Here is a 20,645-nt window from a genome sequence, read left to right as displayed (position 1 = left end):
TATCACTAGAAAAGCGTTGAAAGCACATAAAATCGTATTAAAATATGTACATTTACAGTAAATGTTAATATAATCATCATAAATCCTAGAGAACGAAACATGAAACATATGTGTTTCTGTGTTGTCATCTTATTTAGCAGTCTTTAAGTGCTCATTATTGGCATTTAGTTACGACATAAGTCGAAACTACGACTTACGTCGTAACTACACAAGTAAATTCGACTTACGTCTCCTCTCCTGGAACCAATTACTGACGTAAGACGAGGTATACCTGTATTCTTATCAAACTCAAGAAGTCCAATATCATGCTGTATAATCACTTATGGTATGACAGTCATTGGGGTTTCGACATCATTCACCTTATCATTTCTGCCAACTTTTCTCCTACTGAAATACTAATGTTTTCTACAAATTGTACCATAGCCTTAGAACTCGTAGTCACACAGCTCGTTATCTCGTTACACTCTGAATTAGCTAAATTGGTATCTTTCTCATCTATTGATGAGTTAGTCTGAGATTCTTTGGATTCCTCAGAACCTATCAAATACCCTGTAACAGACTTTTCAAGGTACTTCTTGAAGTACTTACTGGATTTCTGGGCTGCTTCCTCCTGCAGTTTTCGTCTTTTCCATCCTTCAGCTCTAGACTCTTTTTGCTTTGAAAATATTTGTTTCATATTATGTTGTTATAATTGAGAAGTAAGTGTTGTTATAATTGAGTAAAATAATAATATCAAAAGATATATTTATAAGATAAAATAAATTATATAATATAAGTTGCTTTTAAAACTTAAAGATTGGGACACAAAAATCGAAAGTTGCATTTAAAATTCTGCAGTATTGTAGACTACTCGAAACTTTTTCAAATAATCAATTGTGTGCCACTTCAAATTGACTGATAAATAACTATTTATTAATATCGACTGTGTGAAAAAATATTGATTTGGCTTATGTATTTTTGTTGCGCCTACATGAACAATACTTAATAAACACTAAAGCATAACCTAACCTTGGTTTCAATTTTTTACAACATTTCTTTGAACTGTTAAACTAGGAATTCAATCTTCATACAAGGCGCGAAACGTGGGTCAGGTCATTGAACTTTCCGTAAAAACATACTTCATTTTTAATATTGTGAATTTAACTAAATATGTAATTAAAAATGTTAAATCTATTTAACTATGCATTCAATTTACAAAATAAAGAATACAAAACTATATTTTCACTACATTTCTATTCAATCAGTGTGTCACTGAAAATTGTCCTTCATGCCACAGGTCATTGACCCCGGGCCTAGCACATTTCTTTCTCTGATTATATGTTTGTATATATTTAGTTCAATTAAATTAGTCATCCAAAGTTATTTAGCTTCTCATTACTCTTTAAGTTTTTCATTTTTAGTTTGAAATTGAAATTGATGAGGCAAAAGTCTTAAATTGTATTTGCCATAATAAAAAAGAAGTCTTCAATTAAAAGAAACATTTACATTTATTTAAATTTCACAAACATAAGAAGTTTTATGTTTTGTCTTATTTTCTATCTAAAACAATGAAGAAAAACAACATTAAGAAGATGCAACTTCTGAACTCTTTAAAAGCAATTTAAAGTTTTATCAATTGGTCAAAATTACATAGAAGTGTAAACATATGACAATAAAAAAATTATTAATGATTTATTTGGGTGCAAAATAAATCAAAAGGCTCCTTTTTTAGGTTTTTATTTTTTTAGATACTTTTGAAACGAAAGTATCTAAAAAATAAAAACCTAAAAAAGGAGCCTTTTTACTCTTTAAAAAATTAAATGAAAAGGTTTACTTTTTAATTTTCATAACTGAAAAAATTATATAAATCTTATCATTTAATTTTTTTTTCTCTAATAAATTTTGTATGCAAATAAACTTTTAACCCATTACAAAATTAAAATATTTATATAAAACAATTGATCAAAATTGATATTACTTTAAGATTGAACATTAATGATATTTAAATGTTATATCTTTTTAACTTATTTCTTGAACTTTTACAATTGGATGTATTCTGAAGATGAAACGAAGTGATTTCAAAGATGTTAAATAATTAATATTGTGAATTTTAATAAGGTCACGTTTGTTATTTACAATACAAGGTATATTTTCAGAAATATGAATATTTTTGTAACTAAAGTTTATTTTAAATATCATACCATAATGAACATATTAAATTTAAATTATTGTAATTAATTTATGACAATTTATTTGATAGAATGTGTTAGGGAAAATATAATGAAAGACGTACAGTAATACCTTGACTTATGCTACCCCGAGTTACGCGATTTTTAAATCTCGTCAATTCGTCTTTTGTTTGAGCGCCACGCAACTCTTGATTACTCACTCTCCACACGCTATTGTTCAGCTTACATGTTCAGTCGTGTTGCGTGGAATCGATGCATAGCTACAATTTATTTTGTGTTATTTATTTCTGTGTTTGTTATATCTACGGAGACTTGAGAGACTCTACTATGTCATCCAAATGAAGTAGAACTGATTCTTCTGCATCAAACAAGAAAAGAAAAACTTTATATTTGTAATGTAAAGTTAACATTATTAAAGACTATACAAAAATGAAAAGGGGTTACATTTATAGTTGGAGTCTATATTTTAGAAAATATAGACTCCAACACAGAGGTCATTTCTTCTACAAAATGAGAAATAAAAATATAATTAGCATGCTACGAGGAAATTTTGCAGGAGAAAAAAAATCTTTGAGCCGTCAGATGAATTTGTTAGATTTTATGAAGCCTTCTACATCAAAATAACTTCAGTTTATGATTTTAATAATATAATTTATTATACATATGTATTATCTAAGATTTTATTAAACATTTTTTTCTAAATTATTGTTTTCTTTAGTCTCTGGCCCCAATTAAAAATAATTTGTATGTATTTATATGCGAAATTATACCCTGACTTACGCAAATTCGACTTACACAGTTATCGCTCAGTCCACCTATTGCATAAGTTCAGGGTATTACTGTAATAAGAATTCTGTTTATAACATTTGAGTATGAAAGTTGAAATTTTTCTTGTACTATAATATAGTGAAGAAAGTTGATAAATAATTAAGATTAAAAGGATAGCATTCCATAGAAGTCAATACACAAATCAAATGGAAAATTTGAAACGTTATTTTTTTATATTGTGTAATTTACTTTCTATACTGTATTTCTATACTTCTTGTTATCACTTATTATTTAGAAACATGTATAATACAATCTCACTGATTCAAACTAATTATTATAAGGAATCCTTCAGATCAGTGAAGCTACATATAAAGAAAAGGAAATAAAAAAGCACTATAAATAAATACTTGCCTTTTAAAAACTTCTATACCAAATCTGGTGTAAAAGTTTGTTTTAATTTTATGAATTATGTTTTTGGGTAAATAATCTGATTTTATTTTTGTGGTTGGCTGGAATATTTAGCAAGAAAACTAACTAAATCTGAACTGGATTGGATTAAGCAGAATTTGGACCAGCCCTGTTTCAGAATAGCAAGAGTGCGCTATCTTAAAATTAATAGCCCTATTTAATAACTTAAATTTAAATTACTGTATATCTCGGCGGATAAGATGACCTTCAGATAAGACGAGGTATAAATTTTCGTCAAAGTTTTATAGTTTTAGTATATACCTGTCCTATAAGATGACCCTCAAACTATCAACAGCCTATGAATTTAGTTTAGATCAGCGATCATTATCTGGATAATGACACTATAGCATATACAAAATTATGTCCTATTTGTAATTTTTTGAAAGAACATCAAATTTTATTTTCTTGCATCTGGCGGCACTGCCTTGCGATTATTGCAAACATTCACACTGATTCGGGCATTTGAGTAATGACCTTGACTAATCACAAAAATATCGTATGGCCTATTCCATTTTGTGGACATACTCTACTCTCTACTAGTAAATAATTACAGTTTGTTCATTTTACTATTATGGTTTTAATTTATATAAATTTCAGTCTAATTTTTTTGTATCTGTCCTATAAGACGACCCCGGATTTTCGGGGCCTTTTTTTATGATTCAACTATCGTCTTATTTGTCGAGATATACGGTATAATTTTCTTTTTATCTGGATTTGTTTCAGCAGGCTGCTGCGGATCAGTCCGATTCACTGTATGGCTCTATGACTAGTCCTAATAGTACTGTCTCTTCTGGAGCTTCGTCATCTCCAGATAGAGGACAAAACCTGTCTCCAATTCAGAAGAAGTCTCCTTTGCTTTCATCATTGATGGAAAATGCACCTTCTCCAGTTATGACTACGATGAATGCTGTTTCGCCTCCACATTCGTCTGTCGTAACGAGCCAGGTATGGGCTATGGTAAGGCTTTCTTAATTTTATTTATTTGGATTTAAAATATTTTATAATTGAACTTTCTAATTGATTTTGTTATGTAACATAATTTCTTGTACAAGAACAATTAATCTTCCATATACAGTCCCAGACAAAAGTTTTGAAACAGTCACAGTTAGTAAGGTACTTATTTTAGTAAGGTAAAAGTTAGTATTTACTAAAGAGAGTGAAGGTGATCAGACCTTAAAACCTTCAAAACAAAGAATAACATAAATCAACAGCAATATACAACCCAACAAAAAAGCCTTGGACAGTATGTTGTTTTAATCAATCTCTAGTTTATCCTTTAATAATATCAAACAGAAAAATTTTGTACACTTCACTAATATAAAATAATTATAACTTTTTATTATAACTGAAGATTTTACATTAAAAACTTTTATGTTGATTATACATAAAAAAAAAGTTATGAGAAGTTGAAAAAAGCATGTGCCACAAAAACAAAAAGCTCGAACAGAGCTGTTTCTGACAAATAATACTTTGGACGTAATCTGTCGATAATACTGTGAGAATCCAAAAAGGAGTTATAATTTATTACAATTACAATTATAATTTGGGCCTTAGTTCAGACTATTTTTCGCTTGTGAACTATAACAAAAACTTTTTCCTTTCAAATAATAACATACAGTAATTACTTTAAGTTAATTTTGTTGAGTTATTTTTCTCATCGAAAAGACATCACTTTTGTTAGATGTTCGTTAAAATTCGAGATAAAGCCGTTGTGAACAGAAGTTTGATTTCCCTCTGACACAAAAGTGTTGCCTTTTCGATGGGAAAAATAAGTCAACAAAATTAACTTAAAGTAATTACTGTACGTTATTATTTGAAAGGAAAGAGTTTTTGTTATAATTCACAAGTGAAAAATAATCTGGACTAAGGCCCAAATTATAGCCATTTTTTTTAGATTGATAGATAAAACGAATTTTTGTAATAAATTTATAACTCCTTTTTGGATTCTCACAGTATTATCGACAGGGATGGCGGTTTGACACATTTATAGAGGAAAGTACTTAGAAATATGATAATGATCCAGGCAAAGGGAAGTGGGGGAATATGTTTGTTTTAAGAAAATGTTTTCACAACCTTCTTTTTTTAAATATGTATCTTTTTTTAAAATTATTGATTTATATATATACAAGATTTGTAAACATAATATGGATTTTTATGTTGTTATTTTTATATTTTGATGTTATTGGTGACCAAAATAATGTAAGTCATTTAATAGTGTTATTGTACGGTGAATTATTATAGCATTATTGTAACTCTTATTGAAATCTTGTTTTTAGCACATGGTGGCAGTAAACCTACTGGTGAGGGACCGAACGGTCCAAAACACAAACAAAGTGTGTAAATTGTGTACAGTTAAATCAGGCCAACAATAAAGATTTTTCCTTTTTTCTCCGGATACGTTTCCTCTTTTTGCAGGACTTGGATTCCAGTACAATAAGTCCTAATAATAAAATCTGTTCTAGTAGAGATTTAGATAATAAATTTGTATAATAAGGACACACAGGCTTAAGAATAAACAAAATAGTACTTTTTTGGACATACAGTAGTGAACCGAAAATCGGAATCAATTGGGGACTGGGGTTGTTCAGATTAGGGATTTGTTCCGATTACGGTTTATGTACGAAAAAATATATTAACCTGTCCAATGTTCAAATTTTTCTTCGTTGCGTGTCATTTCCTGTTGAATTTTTCTCCGTTGCGTGTCGCTTCGTGTTGAATTTTCGTCGATTTTAAGCCTAACGAAAATTTTTATAATAATAATCGAGGCTATCGTATCGTTAAAAATTATTTCTTCATTTTGTACAAACAAAATAAATATATTGAAGAATATAAAAACAAAAAATTATACTTTAGAAGTAAATCTAGTATCAAAAACGTTCGATTCAGCACGACACAGTCCAACTGAAAATCGTGCTGATTACCGGCGATTCTGATTACCAGGGTTTCGATTTACGAGTCTACTGTACTTCTATGTTAGTGTTGCCACCCGTCCAGTTTTTAATTCATTGTCCGGGTTAACTATTAATTTTGTCTAGGATTTTGTAGAAATTGTGAAATTATGACAAACAAAGTACTAGCAAATATTTTTATAAATTTACTTTATTTTAACAGCAAAAGACACTTCACACTCCCACTGAAAGTTAATTCGCCGACATACATTGCAATCTGTCGATCCTTCCCCCCCTCTCTTTGCTTGGCTCTTTAAAGCTAAGTTAATTCATTTCCTAATTTAAGTTGCTCCTACACAAGTGCCTAATTGGTTTAGAACTGGCGTGCATGTTATTCTTCACATGGTAAAATAACATTGTGCATGCGTCAGGGACTTTGTTCGAACAAACCTGACCTGCCGTCCGGGTCGGCAATTTTGAAAAGGTGGCAACACTATTCTGTGTTTTATTTAAATATGTACTGTAACATAGAATAAAAGTTCTGTTTGGCTTAGTGTGTAACATACTGTAATACTTAGGTCCATATACTGTACTATATTTTGTAATACTTTTATGTATCCATCTTCAGTCTGCTTACATTCTGTAGAATTGATATAGCTTTCCATTAATGTAACATATGACAACCTCTTCATTAAAACAACTGCTTGATTTTTGTCAGATTTTAATAATAATAATTGATTGTCGACGATCCATTTCTTACTGTCGCTGATGTATTTTTAAATAGCTCCTCCTCTTGTCTTGTCCATTGTTTTTTTAAGGCAAAGACCATGTACCAACAAATTAACTTCTTGTAGGTGTGATTAACCCTCAATAACAGCTTCTCCATGTTTGGTACAATTTTGTTTGGGCTCACTGATATCAATTTCTGTACAAACATTCGGCCAAATCTGAGTGCCCGTTCTAATACTTCCAGTGACTTGATACTGTCTCAACATATTAATGGATATTCTATGGATGTCCCTGCTTTTGACACCAAAATGGTCCAACAATTGAATGAATGGCACTCAAAATGGCACTGAAGTGAAACCAAAAAGACTGTCACTCAGTCAAAAATCAACGTTATGTTGACTGTCTTTGATGGTTGTGCATCACGAATTTCTTACGACAGGTCTAGCTGTCAATAAAGAATATTATTTGAGTATTTTTTCATTGTTTTTGTGAAGAAATTTGAAAAAAAAAGACCCAATTTGTGGTGAGAAAACTTGTGAATTTCTTGTGACAATAATGCACCTGCTCACAATGCTCTTGGTTTGTGAATTTTTGGCCAAAAATCCAACAAATATGGTTTCACAAGCTTCATATTCATTGATGTGGCACCATGTGACTTTTCCTGTTTCCTTGTCTAAAATTTCACTTCATGGTCACCATTTTGAGTTGATGGATACCATAGAATAAAATTTGCTGCCAATCCTAAAGGGGTTTCAAAAAACGACTTTAAAGCATGTTTTGAGGATTGGGAAAAATGTTGGCATAAGTGCATTGCAATGAGAGGGGATTAGTTTGAAGGGGACAAGATACATTTTGATGAATAAATTCAAATCTTGCATTTTATTGAACCATTCCCGATACTTTTGATCACAGAGGTATTTGATTATAATAAGACACAGAAGAACAAATTAGTGATACAGTTGAGGTTAGTTTGTAAACAGATTATATCATTTACACCGGCGACCAAGATAAATTAATAAGTCAAGCACTTTAATTTTATTTCCAGTCAATTTTTTCCTTTAGAGTCTTAAATTATTATGTTAATAAAAATATATAATTTTAATTATTAAAAATTTAATGAAATTCCTTTACTTTCAAATTTTATAATAGTATTTATTAAATTAAAAAGTGACAGAATTATAGCTCAAAAATTTGCCTGGTATTAGGTTATATTTAAAAGAAAACAAGTTAATGATTTATATTTTATAAAATAGTATGTCTCATGATTTATTGGAATGATTTAAATCTGAATTATAAAGTTTGAATCAATGAGATAACTTGAAATTTGACATTTTAATTATATGATGATGATTTGCATTATATCTAATATAATTTATATAATTTATATAAAATTATACTAGATAAAATATTTTCAATGAGAAAAAACTTTAGCTAATATAAATTTGCATTAGGATTATTTTTTTTTGTCTGAAAGTAAGTTTTAAGAAAGGTGTAAAACTGGGTGTTTATTAACAAGTTTAACCCAAATTTATTCAATAAAAATTTTCATTTTTAGCCAATATCACCTACTGCAGCCATTCATCAGAGCTCACCCATGGTTCAGACCAATATGACGGATGTGTCAACATCAAATATGACACAACAAATTTCGTCTCCACCACTGATGCAGTCATCACAAGTAATGCAAGCAGTTCAAAATAACAATAATAACTTGAATCAGTCAATTGCTAATTCTTCATATACACAAAATATGGTGAATTCAGTAAGTAAATTTTTATCTTTATTTCATTTTTCTAATTGAATAAGTATCAGTTTACATAAGGAAAATATTTTTATGAAATCCAGTAAATTTTTGAACAAAAATAATGTGCTGTTTGATGATATGTATTCACTGTACATCAATATGGAGTAATTTAACAAAATGAAATAAAATTATCAGCAATTTATTAGTTACAAAATAATTTTTTTTAGAATTTACAAATCCAGAAATAAGTATTTTGATTTAAATGTTGCATCTTTTTAATTGAAATACATATTAACATAAAAAACAAGTTTATTTAACAAAGATTAAAAAATCCAGGATGAAATATAATGTGCTCCCCTATAACATGAATTTGTATAACAGAATAAAAACATTTGACTAGTACTCATACAAAATTCTAATTTTGTTGTCCAGATATGTTTTTTTTTTAATTTACATTTTTTAACTTAAATTTAATGTAATAATACATTTTTTAATTTTGTCGTCCATATACGTTTACTTCATCTTCTAGGCCTGGGTTTAAACTTGCATAAAATCGTCTGATAATGCATGTCTATAACATGGAATGTATCCCCCATGTTGTACGGGACTCTGCTGTATACAGTGGTGCCTCATATAACGTACTTAATCCGTTTCAGGTGCACGTTCATTAAGTGAAAAGTCCATTATACAAAACGCATTTTCCCATAGAAATACATGTTAAAACATTAATTTGTTCTGCAGCATAAAATAACTGTACTATACCATTAAAAAAACCGAAAATGGAGCAGTCACCAATTATGCTGGGTAGTCAGATGTTGTGAGGAGGAGGTGAAGGAACGCTTTCTTCACACGTTCATACAGACACACACTTTTTACACATTGCAGTGGGTCTCTTTTTATTGTTTTTAATCGGAGTCAGATTCAGGAGAGGCTACCGGGGCTTGCAGGGTCAATTCCTCTTGTTCCATTTTTTGTTTTTTGGTAGCTGGCTTCTTGAAAAACATGTCCAAGGTGGTCTGTTTCTCTCTCTTCTTCAACACCTGTTTTCCAAAAATACCTACATTAAGAAGCTATTCTGGTAAGCCAAGAAGGGGAAAACATCTAAAAATAGTAGATTGTCAATGGCAGCGGCAAAAGAGTGGAAAAATCATTCTCACTTGATCGCAGAAAGTCCATTGATCACCTCACGTAACTGCCGAACAGAAAGTCTGTTGTTCGCAGCCAGTCCGTTGCTTGAGTCATGTAATGGCCAAACAGAAAGTCCGTTGTTTGCAATGTCCGTTATTCGAGGCGTATGTTATACGAGGCACCATTGTATTTAAAAAATGTACAGTACAGTCAAACCTGTTTTTATGCGCTCTTTTTATGTGCGATTTTTATTTGTGCGATTTTTTTTAATGCGAATTTTTAATTTGTGCGGTATAGTTGGCAACTAGTCTCGTGCGATTCGTCATGTCTTACGTTGACTTATTATAGCTAAATAAACTTATTATAGCATAAATGCACTTATTATAGTAATATTATTGCATGAATATGCGAAAAATGAAATAATTTACTTTTTAAGTCAACAAAACACCACCTGGACAAAAATATGTAAAACAGACGATAGACCAGACGATGCAGTCAAGTGCTGACATCTGTTGTCAATAAATTCTATTTCGTACGGTTTTGAGTTATTTTCTATGTGAGACTTTTTTTATGCGGTCCCTGTTGACCGCATAAAAAAAATATTTTTTAATTGTGTCGCGAAAACTATTATTTACAGCCATTCGTGAAGTTTCCTGAGATTTTTTTATGCGTTTTTTTTAATGCGGTCCCTATCCCCCGCATAAAAACAGGTTTGACTGTATTGAAGACTAAATACAAAACAATGATTTTTTGAAGTCTTCTGAACAGCAATTTACAATCACCAGAGCATAATTAACACTAGCAGAGTTGATCTTTCTGTGTGGGCTCTTCTCTAGTTATACTTATGCAAATTGTTTAAAAGTTTGTGATGGCTATTTATCAGTTTCTTTGTAAAATAAAGATTTAAAAAATTTGTTAGTGGTTGTGAATGGACATTAAATACAAAATACAATTTTTGAAGTTTTCTTAGTCTTTTATATTGTACATTTTTCAATTTATTTAAGTTGTTATTCTTAACTATCTATTAATTTTCAATGTAGACAGCAGAAATAAAACTTAATTTTAATTCATTGTATGCTTTATATACTATACAAATTCATAGTACTTAATCTTTTTCTTTCTTTCTTTGTCTTAGCTTTTTCCCATGTTTATATGGAGTCAGCATTCCCATCTTTAATTTGTTTTCTCCACTTTTCTTTATCCAGGGCATGCTCTCACCAAATCTGCCAACTTGTCTCCATCTCTGCTTCACTCTTCTACGCTTCCTCCTCTCTATCACTTCCAACTTTCCAGTCCTCTTTCCAACATAGTCCTTAGTTCTCTCCACATGTCCAAATCTACTTTTATGCATCTTATAGGACTCATCTTGATTGTTCCTCTTTTGTAATCATTCCTAATTTTGTCTTTCATCACTTCACACACTAGTCATCCATCTCAGCTGTCTTCATCTTTTCCTGGGCTCTTGTAATTGCCCATGTCTCAGCACTGTACGTCAGTTGCAGATCTTAACATGGTTTTGTATAATCTTTTCATTTTACAGCTTATTTTCTTAGGGGCCGTCCATAAATTATGTAAGGTATTTTGGGGTGGGTCGGGGTCAAGGATTTCTTATGATTTCTTACTCAGGGGTAGGGGTCTTTCTTACTCGTCTTACGTAATATTCTTATTTTTTTGATCTTGTTGAGTGGTGGAGTTTTGAATTTAGCTGTTTCTATTAAAAACTCTTGTTGTACAAACGCCATCTCATGTGATGTGATAGAATAATAATGCTAGCAGAATCACGCTCTACACATTTTTTATCATAGGAGAAAGGCTGTGTAGTGGTTTCTCTTTTTTTTATATTAGAATAAGTGCACCACTCCTATGGGTGTATAACACTAAGAATACGTAAACCAAAATACATGATACAAAGTAAACATAAAATTAGTATTTGGCTTTTAGTGAATGTAAAACTAGAAATTAGAAATTATAGTCTTTTCTTCCATACTTTTTGAACATAATTGTAAAAAGCATCAAACAGTGGCTTCTGAACAAGCTTATCGAGTGGACATGACCACCTGACACCAAGTGTAAAGATTTTTAATTTTATAATAAGTTTATCTTATCGTAAATTAGACAATGATAGATCATATGGTCGACAGTGTCTAGGTTTTCTGTGGAGCAAAAGCAAGAGGCAATTTCTGACCAGTTACACATCACCAGATAGCTTCTAAAAATATCATGCTCAGTAAGTAGTTGAGCAGTAGCAAATGTTAAATCTCTAAGTGGTGATGAGAACCTGCATTCAACACTAGGAAAATAAAGTCTTGTTGTTCTACCAGTTTTACTGCTCAACTGTTGTTGATTCCACTTTTACATAGCGTTGACATAAATATAATTTTTAAGGCTGCTGCGTGAGAGAGGGATGTGAGTGTAGTCAAGTCAGTGTCCTTTGCAGCTGACTTAACCTCAAAGTTGGCTTTTTCATTTCCTAGTATGCCAGTATGGCCAGGAACAAATATAGGCCTAAAAGTTATCTTGTTTACAAGATTTTTAATATGGTGCTGGATATATGCAATTGGGATTTAATAGAGATTTTAGGACAAACTAAGAATCACTGTAAATGTTGATAGACAAAGTTTTGTTTGGTAGTGAAGTGGCCCACTAAACAGCTTGGTAGACAGCATCTTCAGCTTGATAGATGAAGAAGGTATGTGGGGTATCTGTACCTTCTAACATACTTTGGGCAAAATACAAGGTGCGTCTGAAAAGTTCGGTGAATGGTCCCATAGTTGAATAACTGTGCTGGTTAGGATGTTGCGCTCACACAGACGTAGTGAGAGACTTGCCAACTGGTGCCCCCTAGCGTCGAAATCACGACAGTTAAACAGAAGTGCGCGCAGCAAACAATGCAACGCAGTCAGTGTGAGAAGGAGTGTCACTGCGAAATGGAGAAACACGTAAACATTATGGCACTTACTCGCTACACACCAGGTGACAGTTCTTCAACACTCTCCATATTCTCCAGATCTGGTACCTGCAGATTTCTTCTTGTTCCCTGCCTGAAAGGCCTACGCTTTTCTGACATTGAGCAGATCCAACAATTTGTGACAACGGCACTTCGTGTTTGCTCACAGCTTCCAGCAGTTGTACAACTGATGTCAAATGTGTGTTGTCGCTAATGGCAATTACTTTGATTTTGTTTGTATCTCTTGTTTCCATTATTTTATGAGACCATTCACTGAACTTTTCAGACACACCTTGTATGTCAGTTTGGAGGAAGATACAGATACATGAGCTGACATGAAGGGAGCTTTTGGACCCATCTGTGTAGATATTAATGTCTGCATGATTATCCATGGAAGAAACAGATGACATCAAATGTGTACCCTGGGGATAACCTTGTTTACAGGGTGATGATCAAAGATAGGGTAATTGCAATGTGGTAGCATATGAACAACTGTAGATAGAAGTAGAGACTGTTGTTGAGCCTTGATGTTTGTAGTTCTGATGTAGTAGTTTAGAACCTTTTCTATAATACATAGTGGCAAAGGAAGGAGCTCTGCTAGTATCAGAGAGGCATTAGTAGAAACAGTTCTGCAGCACTTTGAAATTCTGATGGCAAACTGTCTTTGAAGAGAGAGTAATTTACTTGCTACTGAATTTTTACTAGTTACATGACCCAAGCTAGAGGCTGCATAAAGTAGCATTGGTTGTATTGCCCCATTATATAGAGTTTTACAAGCTTTATGATTTAGTCCCCAGGTACACCTAGCACTTTTTAGCAGCATTAGTTCTTTTCTTGGCCTTAGCCAAGAAAGGAACTAATGCTGCTAAAATGTTGGGTTTGTTGCCATGTTGATTACTAATGTAATCAACATGGCAACGAAATATGGTTTCTCTCTATTCTCTCTTGTTTTATTTTGTATGACGTTTCTGTTTATTTGTTAGCTAGACGTTCTGTCAAAATTTTTTGCGTCCTTTTGTGAAAATTAAAATTAATATAAAATTGAATATTATGATGTTGATTAATGATGATAATAATAAAAGATTGTTAATAATTAAAAAATAAAGTTCTTAAAATAAATTGTTCATTTAAATTCATAAAATTTTTATATTTTTAAATTTGTTCACATAAAGTCTTTCATAAATAATAATGCATATTAATTAACTAATTAATATTTATATATTTTGGACCTAAGGTTTTTAGATTTTCATAAAAGAATTTTTTTTTATTAAAATCTTTCTATAAAATTATGCCTAAATGTTACATAAGATAGGGAAGGGGGGAGGGGATCAAAGAAAATATTACGGTTTCTTAAACGGGTGGGTGGGGTCTAGAATGGCCGAAATCGCCTTTACGTAATTTATGGATGGCCCCTTATCACACAACACCACACTCATCTTTTTCTAGTTCACTCATCCACTCTGAACTCTATGCTGGATTTCTGCACTCATTCCTCCATCACTTGCAACATGTGATCCAAAGATACTTAAATTTGGAAGCTGTTATTAACTTTTCATCCTTGTGTTGTATCTCTACCAGATATCATATATACTGTCTTTGCTCTGCTGATCTTCATGCTTCTCTTCTCCAGCACATTTCTTCATTCCTCCAGCTGCTTCTCTACTTTATCTAGGGATGTTTCACATAACACAATGTCTTCTGCAGACAGCATACTCCATGGTGCCTTGCTCTTTATATCTTTCAGCAATACATCTATCACCAAATTGAATAAGAATGAGCTAAGCGCCGAGCCCAACTCTCATAGTGAATCCCTCTGTCATAGCTACACTACCCTTTACTTGAGTCACTGATCCCTTATATTTTTCCTTTACAGGTTTTACATACACTTCTGATATTCTGTTTATCCTCATACATCTCCATACCTACTATTTAGGCATCCTGTTGTATGCTTTCTCCAGGTCTGTCTTGCATCTCTCTGTGCCTTTCCATGAGCTGCTTTAGAGAACATCTGTTGTTCCTCTTTCCAGCACAAAACCAAACTGTTCCTCATGTTTAGCTGCCTCTTGCCTTAACACATTCACCACATTACGAGGCACATGTGACTCGTATGGACATGTCTAGTTAGGGCGACAGACATAATTGCTTGTTTTTCCATGGGGCGGTGCGTATGTTTTGATAACAAAATTCTACAAACATCATATTTGATATATCAATATCATTTTATTAGGTGCAATAAAATATATTAATATAATAGTACGAAGCACGGGTGACTTGTACTATGCCACTCTGTATTAAAATAGACCATGAGTCACTGGTGACTAGTAACGCCCAGCAACTGCCTAAACATTTATCTACTGACGCCATGAACGTGTTAACCTTCCTTCCACAATTCTCTCCCAGATCTTCATTGAGTGCAACATCAATTTAATTCCTCTGTAATTCCAACATTCCTGCACATCTCTTTTTCCTTTATAAATTGGCACCAAAGTATTTTTCCTCCACTCATTTGGTATCCTCTCATGCTTCCACAGTCTTCTCACAATATCAGCAACCTCTTTGCCCAGATATCTTCATACCTCAGCTAGGATCTGATTGGCTCCTGTTGGTTCCCATTCTTCATTTTTTTAAGTGCCCTTTCTACGTTTTTCTTTCTTATATCTCAATCAGTGGATTGGAAGGAATGGACTGACAGTACATTCACTTCATGACTTCTTATGGAGTTATGTTAGGGACATTATTTTTTGACACCCCTTACAATATGAAACTGAAAACAATGATGATAAAAGCTATAGAATCATTCTCGAAAGAGATGATGAAAAAGCATAGGAAGCATTTGAGTGTTGATTCAGTGTTCTCCAAGCCACAAATAGTGTGTATGTTACTGTGAAAGACCAAAATTAGAGAATGTCGATATTCTCTGATGAATGTCGACACACACAAAATACATTGAGGTGGAGGTCAAAATGACCAGCCAAGAAGCTGATGTTTTCAGAGAGGTGACAGTCTGTCGCCAAATCCTTTGTTCTGCCGCGATTGAAATCACGTGGCATCTATTTTTATATTCTGGAACACTGCTGTTTGTCAGTCTTATGCAAGGTTTGCTGGTGCGTGCAACTTTTTCTTAAATTTTAATTTTTTATCCGTAATTTATATTGAATGGATACTGCAGTGAACCATGGACTTTTTTTTAAAAGTTACATGCATTAATTGCAAGAAAATGAGAAGACAATTGTTTATATTTTTCTCAAGAAAAGTAATCTAAAATACTTTCTGAAGTGATTTCTGCTAAAACTAAGTGCAGCACACCTTTGGAATTACAGACGATTAAAATATTTTGATGTTTTAAAAATCAGGATATACAGAATATGTTAACTACATGGATGAACGATAACAATACAAATAAATGGTCAGATAGTTTGCCCTTTGTTCAAAAGTTGTATTTTTGTCTTAACGTAATAAAAATATTTTTATTCAAAATTCATCATCAGTGCATGCTGAATGTTGACATTTGCCGGTGTAAGTGAGAAATACAGTAGAGAGTCGAAAATCGGAATCACTTGGGGACTGGGGGTGTTCAGATTAGTTATTTGTTCCCATTACCGACTTTGTACGAAAAAATATATTAACCTGTCCGATGTTCAAATTTTTCTCCGTTGCGTGTCACTTTGTGTTGAATTTTTCTCCGTTGCGTGTTGCTTCGTGTTGAATTTTCGTCGATTTTAAGCCTAATGAAAATTTTTATAATAATAATCGAGGCTATCATATCGTTAAAAATTATTTCTTCATTTTGTACAAACAAAATAAATATATTGAAGAATATAAAACCATGAAAATTATACTTTAGAAGTAAATCTAGTATCAAAAACGTTCGATTCAGCATGACACAGTCCGACTGAAAATCGTTCCGATTACCGGCGTTTCGATTAACGACTCTCTACTGTAATAATATTTGGCAAATATTTCGTACATACATGAAACAACTATGTGAATGCAGACATTCACCGGAGAATCTCAACATTTGCCAGATATCGGTCTTTCACAGTAACATATACATTGCATTGTACTGTACTTACCTAGAGGAAAAACTTAAGTTGAACTATTTGCTGCAAATGGTATGTTTCTGCACATTAGATGTTTGTAATGAGAGAAATACTGATTATTATGTATTTATATTTACTCCAAGTTAGTTAAAAAGAAAAATATATAGTTAATGTCTAATTATTCCAAATAATTATTAGATTGGCAAATTATTATTTGATATTAGTAATTATTCTGTTACTGGACAAGACAACTATTTATTTATCAAGTAGTTACACTGCTTTTATTTAAAGTTCTTGTATATTTTAGTATCATTGACTGCATTTTTATTCACATGGTTTAGTTGCAGTTTTATTTGTTTATGTTTTGGTAATAATTTCATTTATATAGGCATTTTTAACTAAATATAGTAAAAGTTACATTATTATACTATATAGTTTCAGTGCGAATGTTCATGCATAGTTCAAGAAATTAATGTGTTATTTTGTGGGGGGCTAGTAAGCTAACTGCACCTCAACTGAGGTCTACAAGTAATGTCTATAGTACTTATCATAAACACTACTACTGTAATAACTATATGAAAAATATTAACAGTTTCTATGACTGAAAATTTTAACTCACAATTATTATTTTTTCTTTAGCCATCTCCACCGCACATACCACAAAGCAGTAACTTGTCTCAGCTTCCAATTAGTCAGTCTCCCTTACAAACTTGTCTCCGACACGGTTGTAATAATCCACCGATTGATTCGCCAGACTGGGACAGAGAGTATTGCAGTAATGAATGCGTTGTTTCTCATTGTCGGTAAGTGTTCAATTTTCTACAATAAAATCTCACGTGATCTAAATTTTTTTAAAATTAAATTTAACATAAGTGATTTTTCTATTTCTAAACTACCATTTTATGTAGTATAAAAATTGTTGTATGACAAAATGAAAATTCATTGGGTAGTAAGCAGTGGCGTAACTAGAGTCGATAGATACACCGGTCTCTTGGCTACCAATAGCTTTAATGCTACAAAAGCGATTTAATGAATATTTCTACAGTTTTGAGTGTCGTAATCGCTTTGTGGCAGAGCTCGACACGAGAGTTGCCAGAGTCAGCTTTGAGCATTCTAAATTCTTTTAAAACAAAATTTTTTTTTAACTTTTGTCCTTTTTAAAGGAGTACTTGTAAATACTATTGTAATTCAGTTTTGTACATTATTTATTCATAACTGTCACTGATATTAATAATTCTGTTAACTGACACTGGCATGTTTTTAGATGTTAAATTTTAGACAGTTTACTTTTGCTCTCAATTTGTGTTCATTCTGAAATATTTTTGGAGTTTTTGTAATGGGCAAGAAAAGATAGTAAAAAAAAATTACCTTTAGACCTATTTATACATTATTAATATGGGATGCTTTTGTGATTTCCGAGAAGTTTTACCTTCTTTTGAGTTGGGAAGAAAAAGGATGGGTGAGAATTGTGTAAATTCAATTATGGAAATGTATAGAGAAATGTTAAACCAAATGTTAGGATAGAGTAAAATGTTACAAAAAGGGGATTTAGGGTGGATTTGGAGTTTATGAAGGTTTAACTTTAAGTCCCCATCTCTTTTTATTAACATTAGATGAATTATTGCAGGATGCAGTGAGAAAGGAGCTATGGTATTTGCAATTGATATTGTGTTTGTTAATGAGATAGAGAGTAATTGTCAGGTCAGTCCATAAGTTCGTGCATATTTTTATCTACAAAAAAAGCAGCAAAAAATTTTAATTAAATTTTATTTCAATCTATAATGTATTCACCATTATTTTGTACAATTTCTTGCCATCTTGATGGTAGCTTTTTAATCCAGTCTTCGTAAAATGATTTCGGTTTTGAATCAAAATATTCAGAAATAGCCTTTTTTACATTGTTCTCATCCTCAAAAGTTTTCCCTTTTAAAAAATTCTGCAAACTGCGAAAAAGATGATAATCACTGGGAGCAATATCTGGCGAATATGGTGGATGAGGTAAAATTTCCCAGTTGTAGCTTTCAAGTTTCTGTACAGTTATTTTTGCAGCATGTGGTCTGGCATTGTTATGCTGCAAGAGAACCTACTTTCTGTTCACTAACGACGGTCGATTTTTTTTCAATTTTTCATTTAAACGCTCTAACTGCTCACAATACATTTGAGCTGTAGTACATACATTTGTTGTAGATGTCTATGAACAGTTCCATGGGATGAATTTAAACGTTCCACAACTTCATTAACTGTTAAAGATCGTTCTGCTTCAACTAGTGCAGAGAGAGCATCATCATCAAAGTCAACGGGTCTTCCAGTACGAGCCTTATCCTCCACACTAAAATCATTGTTTCTAAATCTTTCAAACCACTTCTGTGCAGTCCTTGCACTAATTACAATTTGATTATGTACAGTATTTATTTTTTTGGCTGCATTTGTAGCATTCTCACCACTTAAAACTAAAAAGTATAAAACATGTCTTTTATATTCATCCGTTACTTCCATTTTAAGGAAAATAAACAACTGAAATGTTGGCAATTCTGAACAGTATTATATGAATGAGATCCAATTTAACACTTCAGTGTAAAAATTATCACATTAGACTGACATTTTTAACAGCAAAACAAGATTTTTCTCAAGGTTATAAAAATGCACATGGACTTATGGACTGACCTGATAAAAGTTGAGTCAGAAAAGGTTAGGAACAGTTTAGAAAAAGGAGGATTAAACTTCAGTAGAAGATTTAGTTCTTGGCATTCAGATATAAAATGTTAGAAGAATAAAGAGGGAATTTGACTTCTGGATGAGTTACAAAAATGGAAATTTTAACTATTTATGGTGATATTCACTGCAAATAACAAGTTAGAAGTTGACAAATAGAATATAGGATGGCAAGAACTTAAACAATATTAGTGTCATCCTATCAATGTCAATATCTGAGTATAAAAGATAGGATACTGGTATTTTAGATATACACAAAGGAAAGTGTGGGTAGGCTATCAATAAATCTGCATTTGTATTCTATTTTGACTGTGCAGAATATCTTATAAACTACCAAGTAGACTGGATGCAAATGTTATAAGAAATGTAATTTTCTACATCAAAAATGCAAAACTATTTCATCCCAAATACTATTTCTCACTGTATCGAATGGAGTAAAATTGTATAGTTTATGTAGTATTCAAATTAATAAATTGAAAAAATAAAGTTTCTCTTTATCTGGATTAAATTTCTATCGCCATTTAAATGCACTGGAGGATAAACTATGATTTTCACAAATTATATTGTCATATGCAGGTAATACAACAGAAAAATGCAAATGCACTTATTTATTAAACAGGTACACTATATTCAGAAACAGAACATTACATACAAAACTGGAATACACAATATGTAGCAGCATAACAGTTTTAAGTAGGAAGATTAAAAAATAGTTTTATTTTCGATTTAATTTATCAACATCCTCGTCTTTCACATCACTTTTTTATTTGTGTATACAGAATATAAAATTATAAAATGTAACTACTAATAAGATTTTTCTGGATACAACCGTAGAAAAAAAAAAAAATACAAAACTGCTGAAAAATGGCAAAACTAACCAAATGAATAAAACGGCTTTTTCTGGCCACAATGCGACTCGAGCGCCAGGTAGGGACCACCCGATACATTAACTCTAGAATGTAGGACCGGTATATATCGACTCCGGTGTATCTAGGCGGCACGGAACCCTGTAGCGAGGGGGAGTCTGATGTCGCACTTTAGCTGTTTTTTAAA

General features: G+C 31.9%; 1 protein-coding gene across 6 annotated transcripts in view; it reads left to right on the top strand.

The window, feature by feature from the left end:
* LOC136990497 (TOX high mobility group box family member 4-A-like) overlaps positions 1-20,645 on the top strand; it is a 58,156-nt gene that overhangs the window by 35,354 nt on the left and 2,157 nt on the right. For 4 of the 6 annotated variants that reach the window (XM_067288889.1, XM_067288884.1, XM_067288887.1 and 1 more), the window contains 3 exons: positions 4,128-4,361; positions 8,577-8,783; positions 17,520-17,683. In XM_067288889.1, the coding sequence (XP_067144990.1) occupies positions 4,128-4,361; positions 8,577-8,783; positions 17,520-17,683 (605 nt within the window). The remainder of the gene's footprint in view (positions 1-4,127; positions 4,362-8,576; positions 8,784-17,519; positions 17,684-20,645) is intronic. The other 2 variants (XM_067288886.1, XM_067288885.1) reach the window with 2 other exon arrangements.

This window comes from Centruroides vittatus, unplaced genomic scaffold, assembly GCF_030686945.1.
Source record: "Centruroides vittatus isolate TY-2023 unplaced genomic scaffold, ASM3068694v2 scaffold_944, whole genome shotgun sequence".
NCBI lineage: Eukaryota > Metazoa > Arthropoda > Arachnida > Scorpiones > Buthidae > Centruroides > Centruroides vittatus.
The sequence above is the reverse complement of the archived record's forward strand: the minus strand, read 5'-3'. Positions and strand labels throughout refer to the sequence as shown.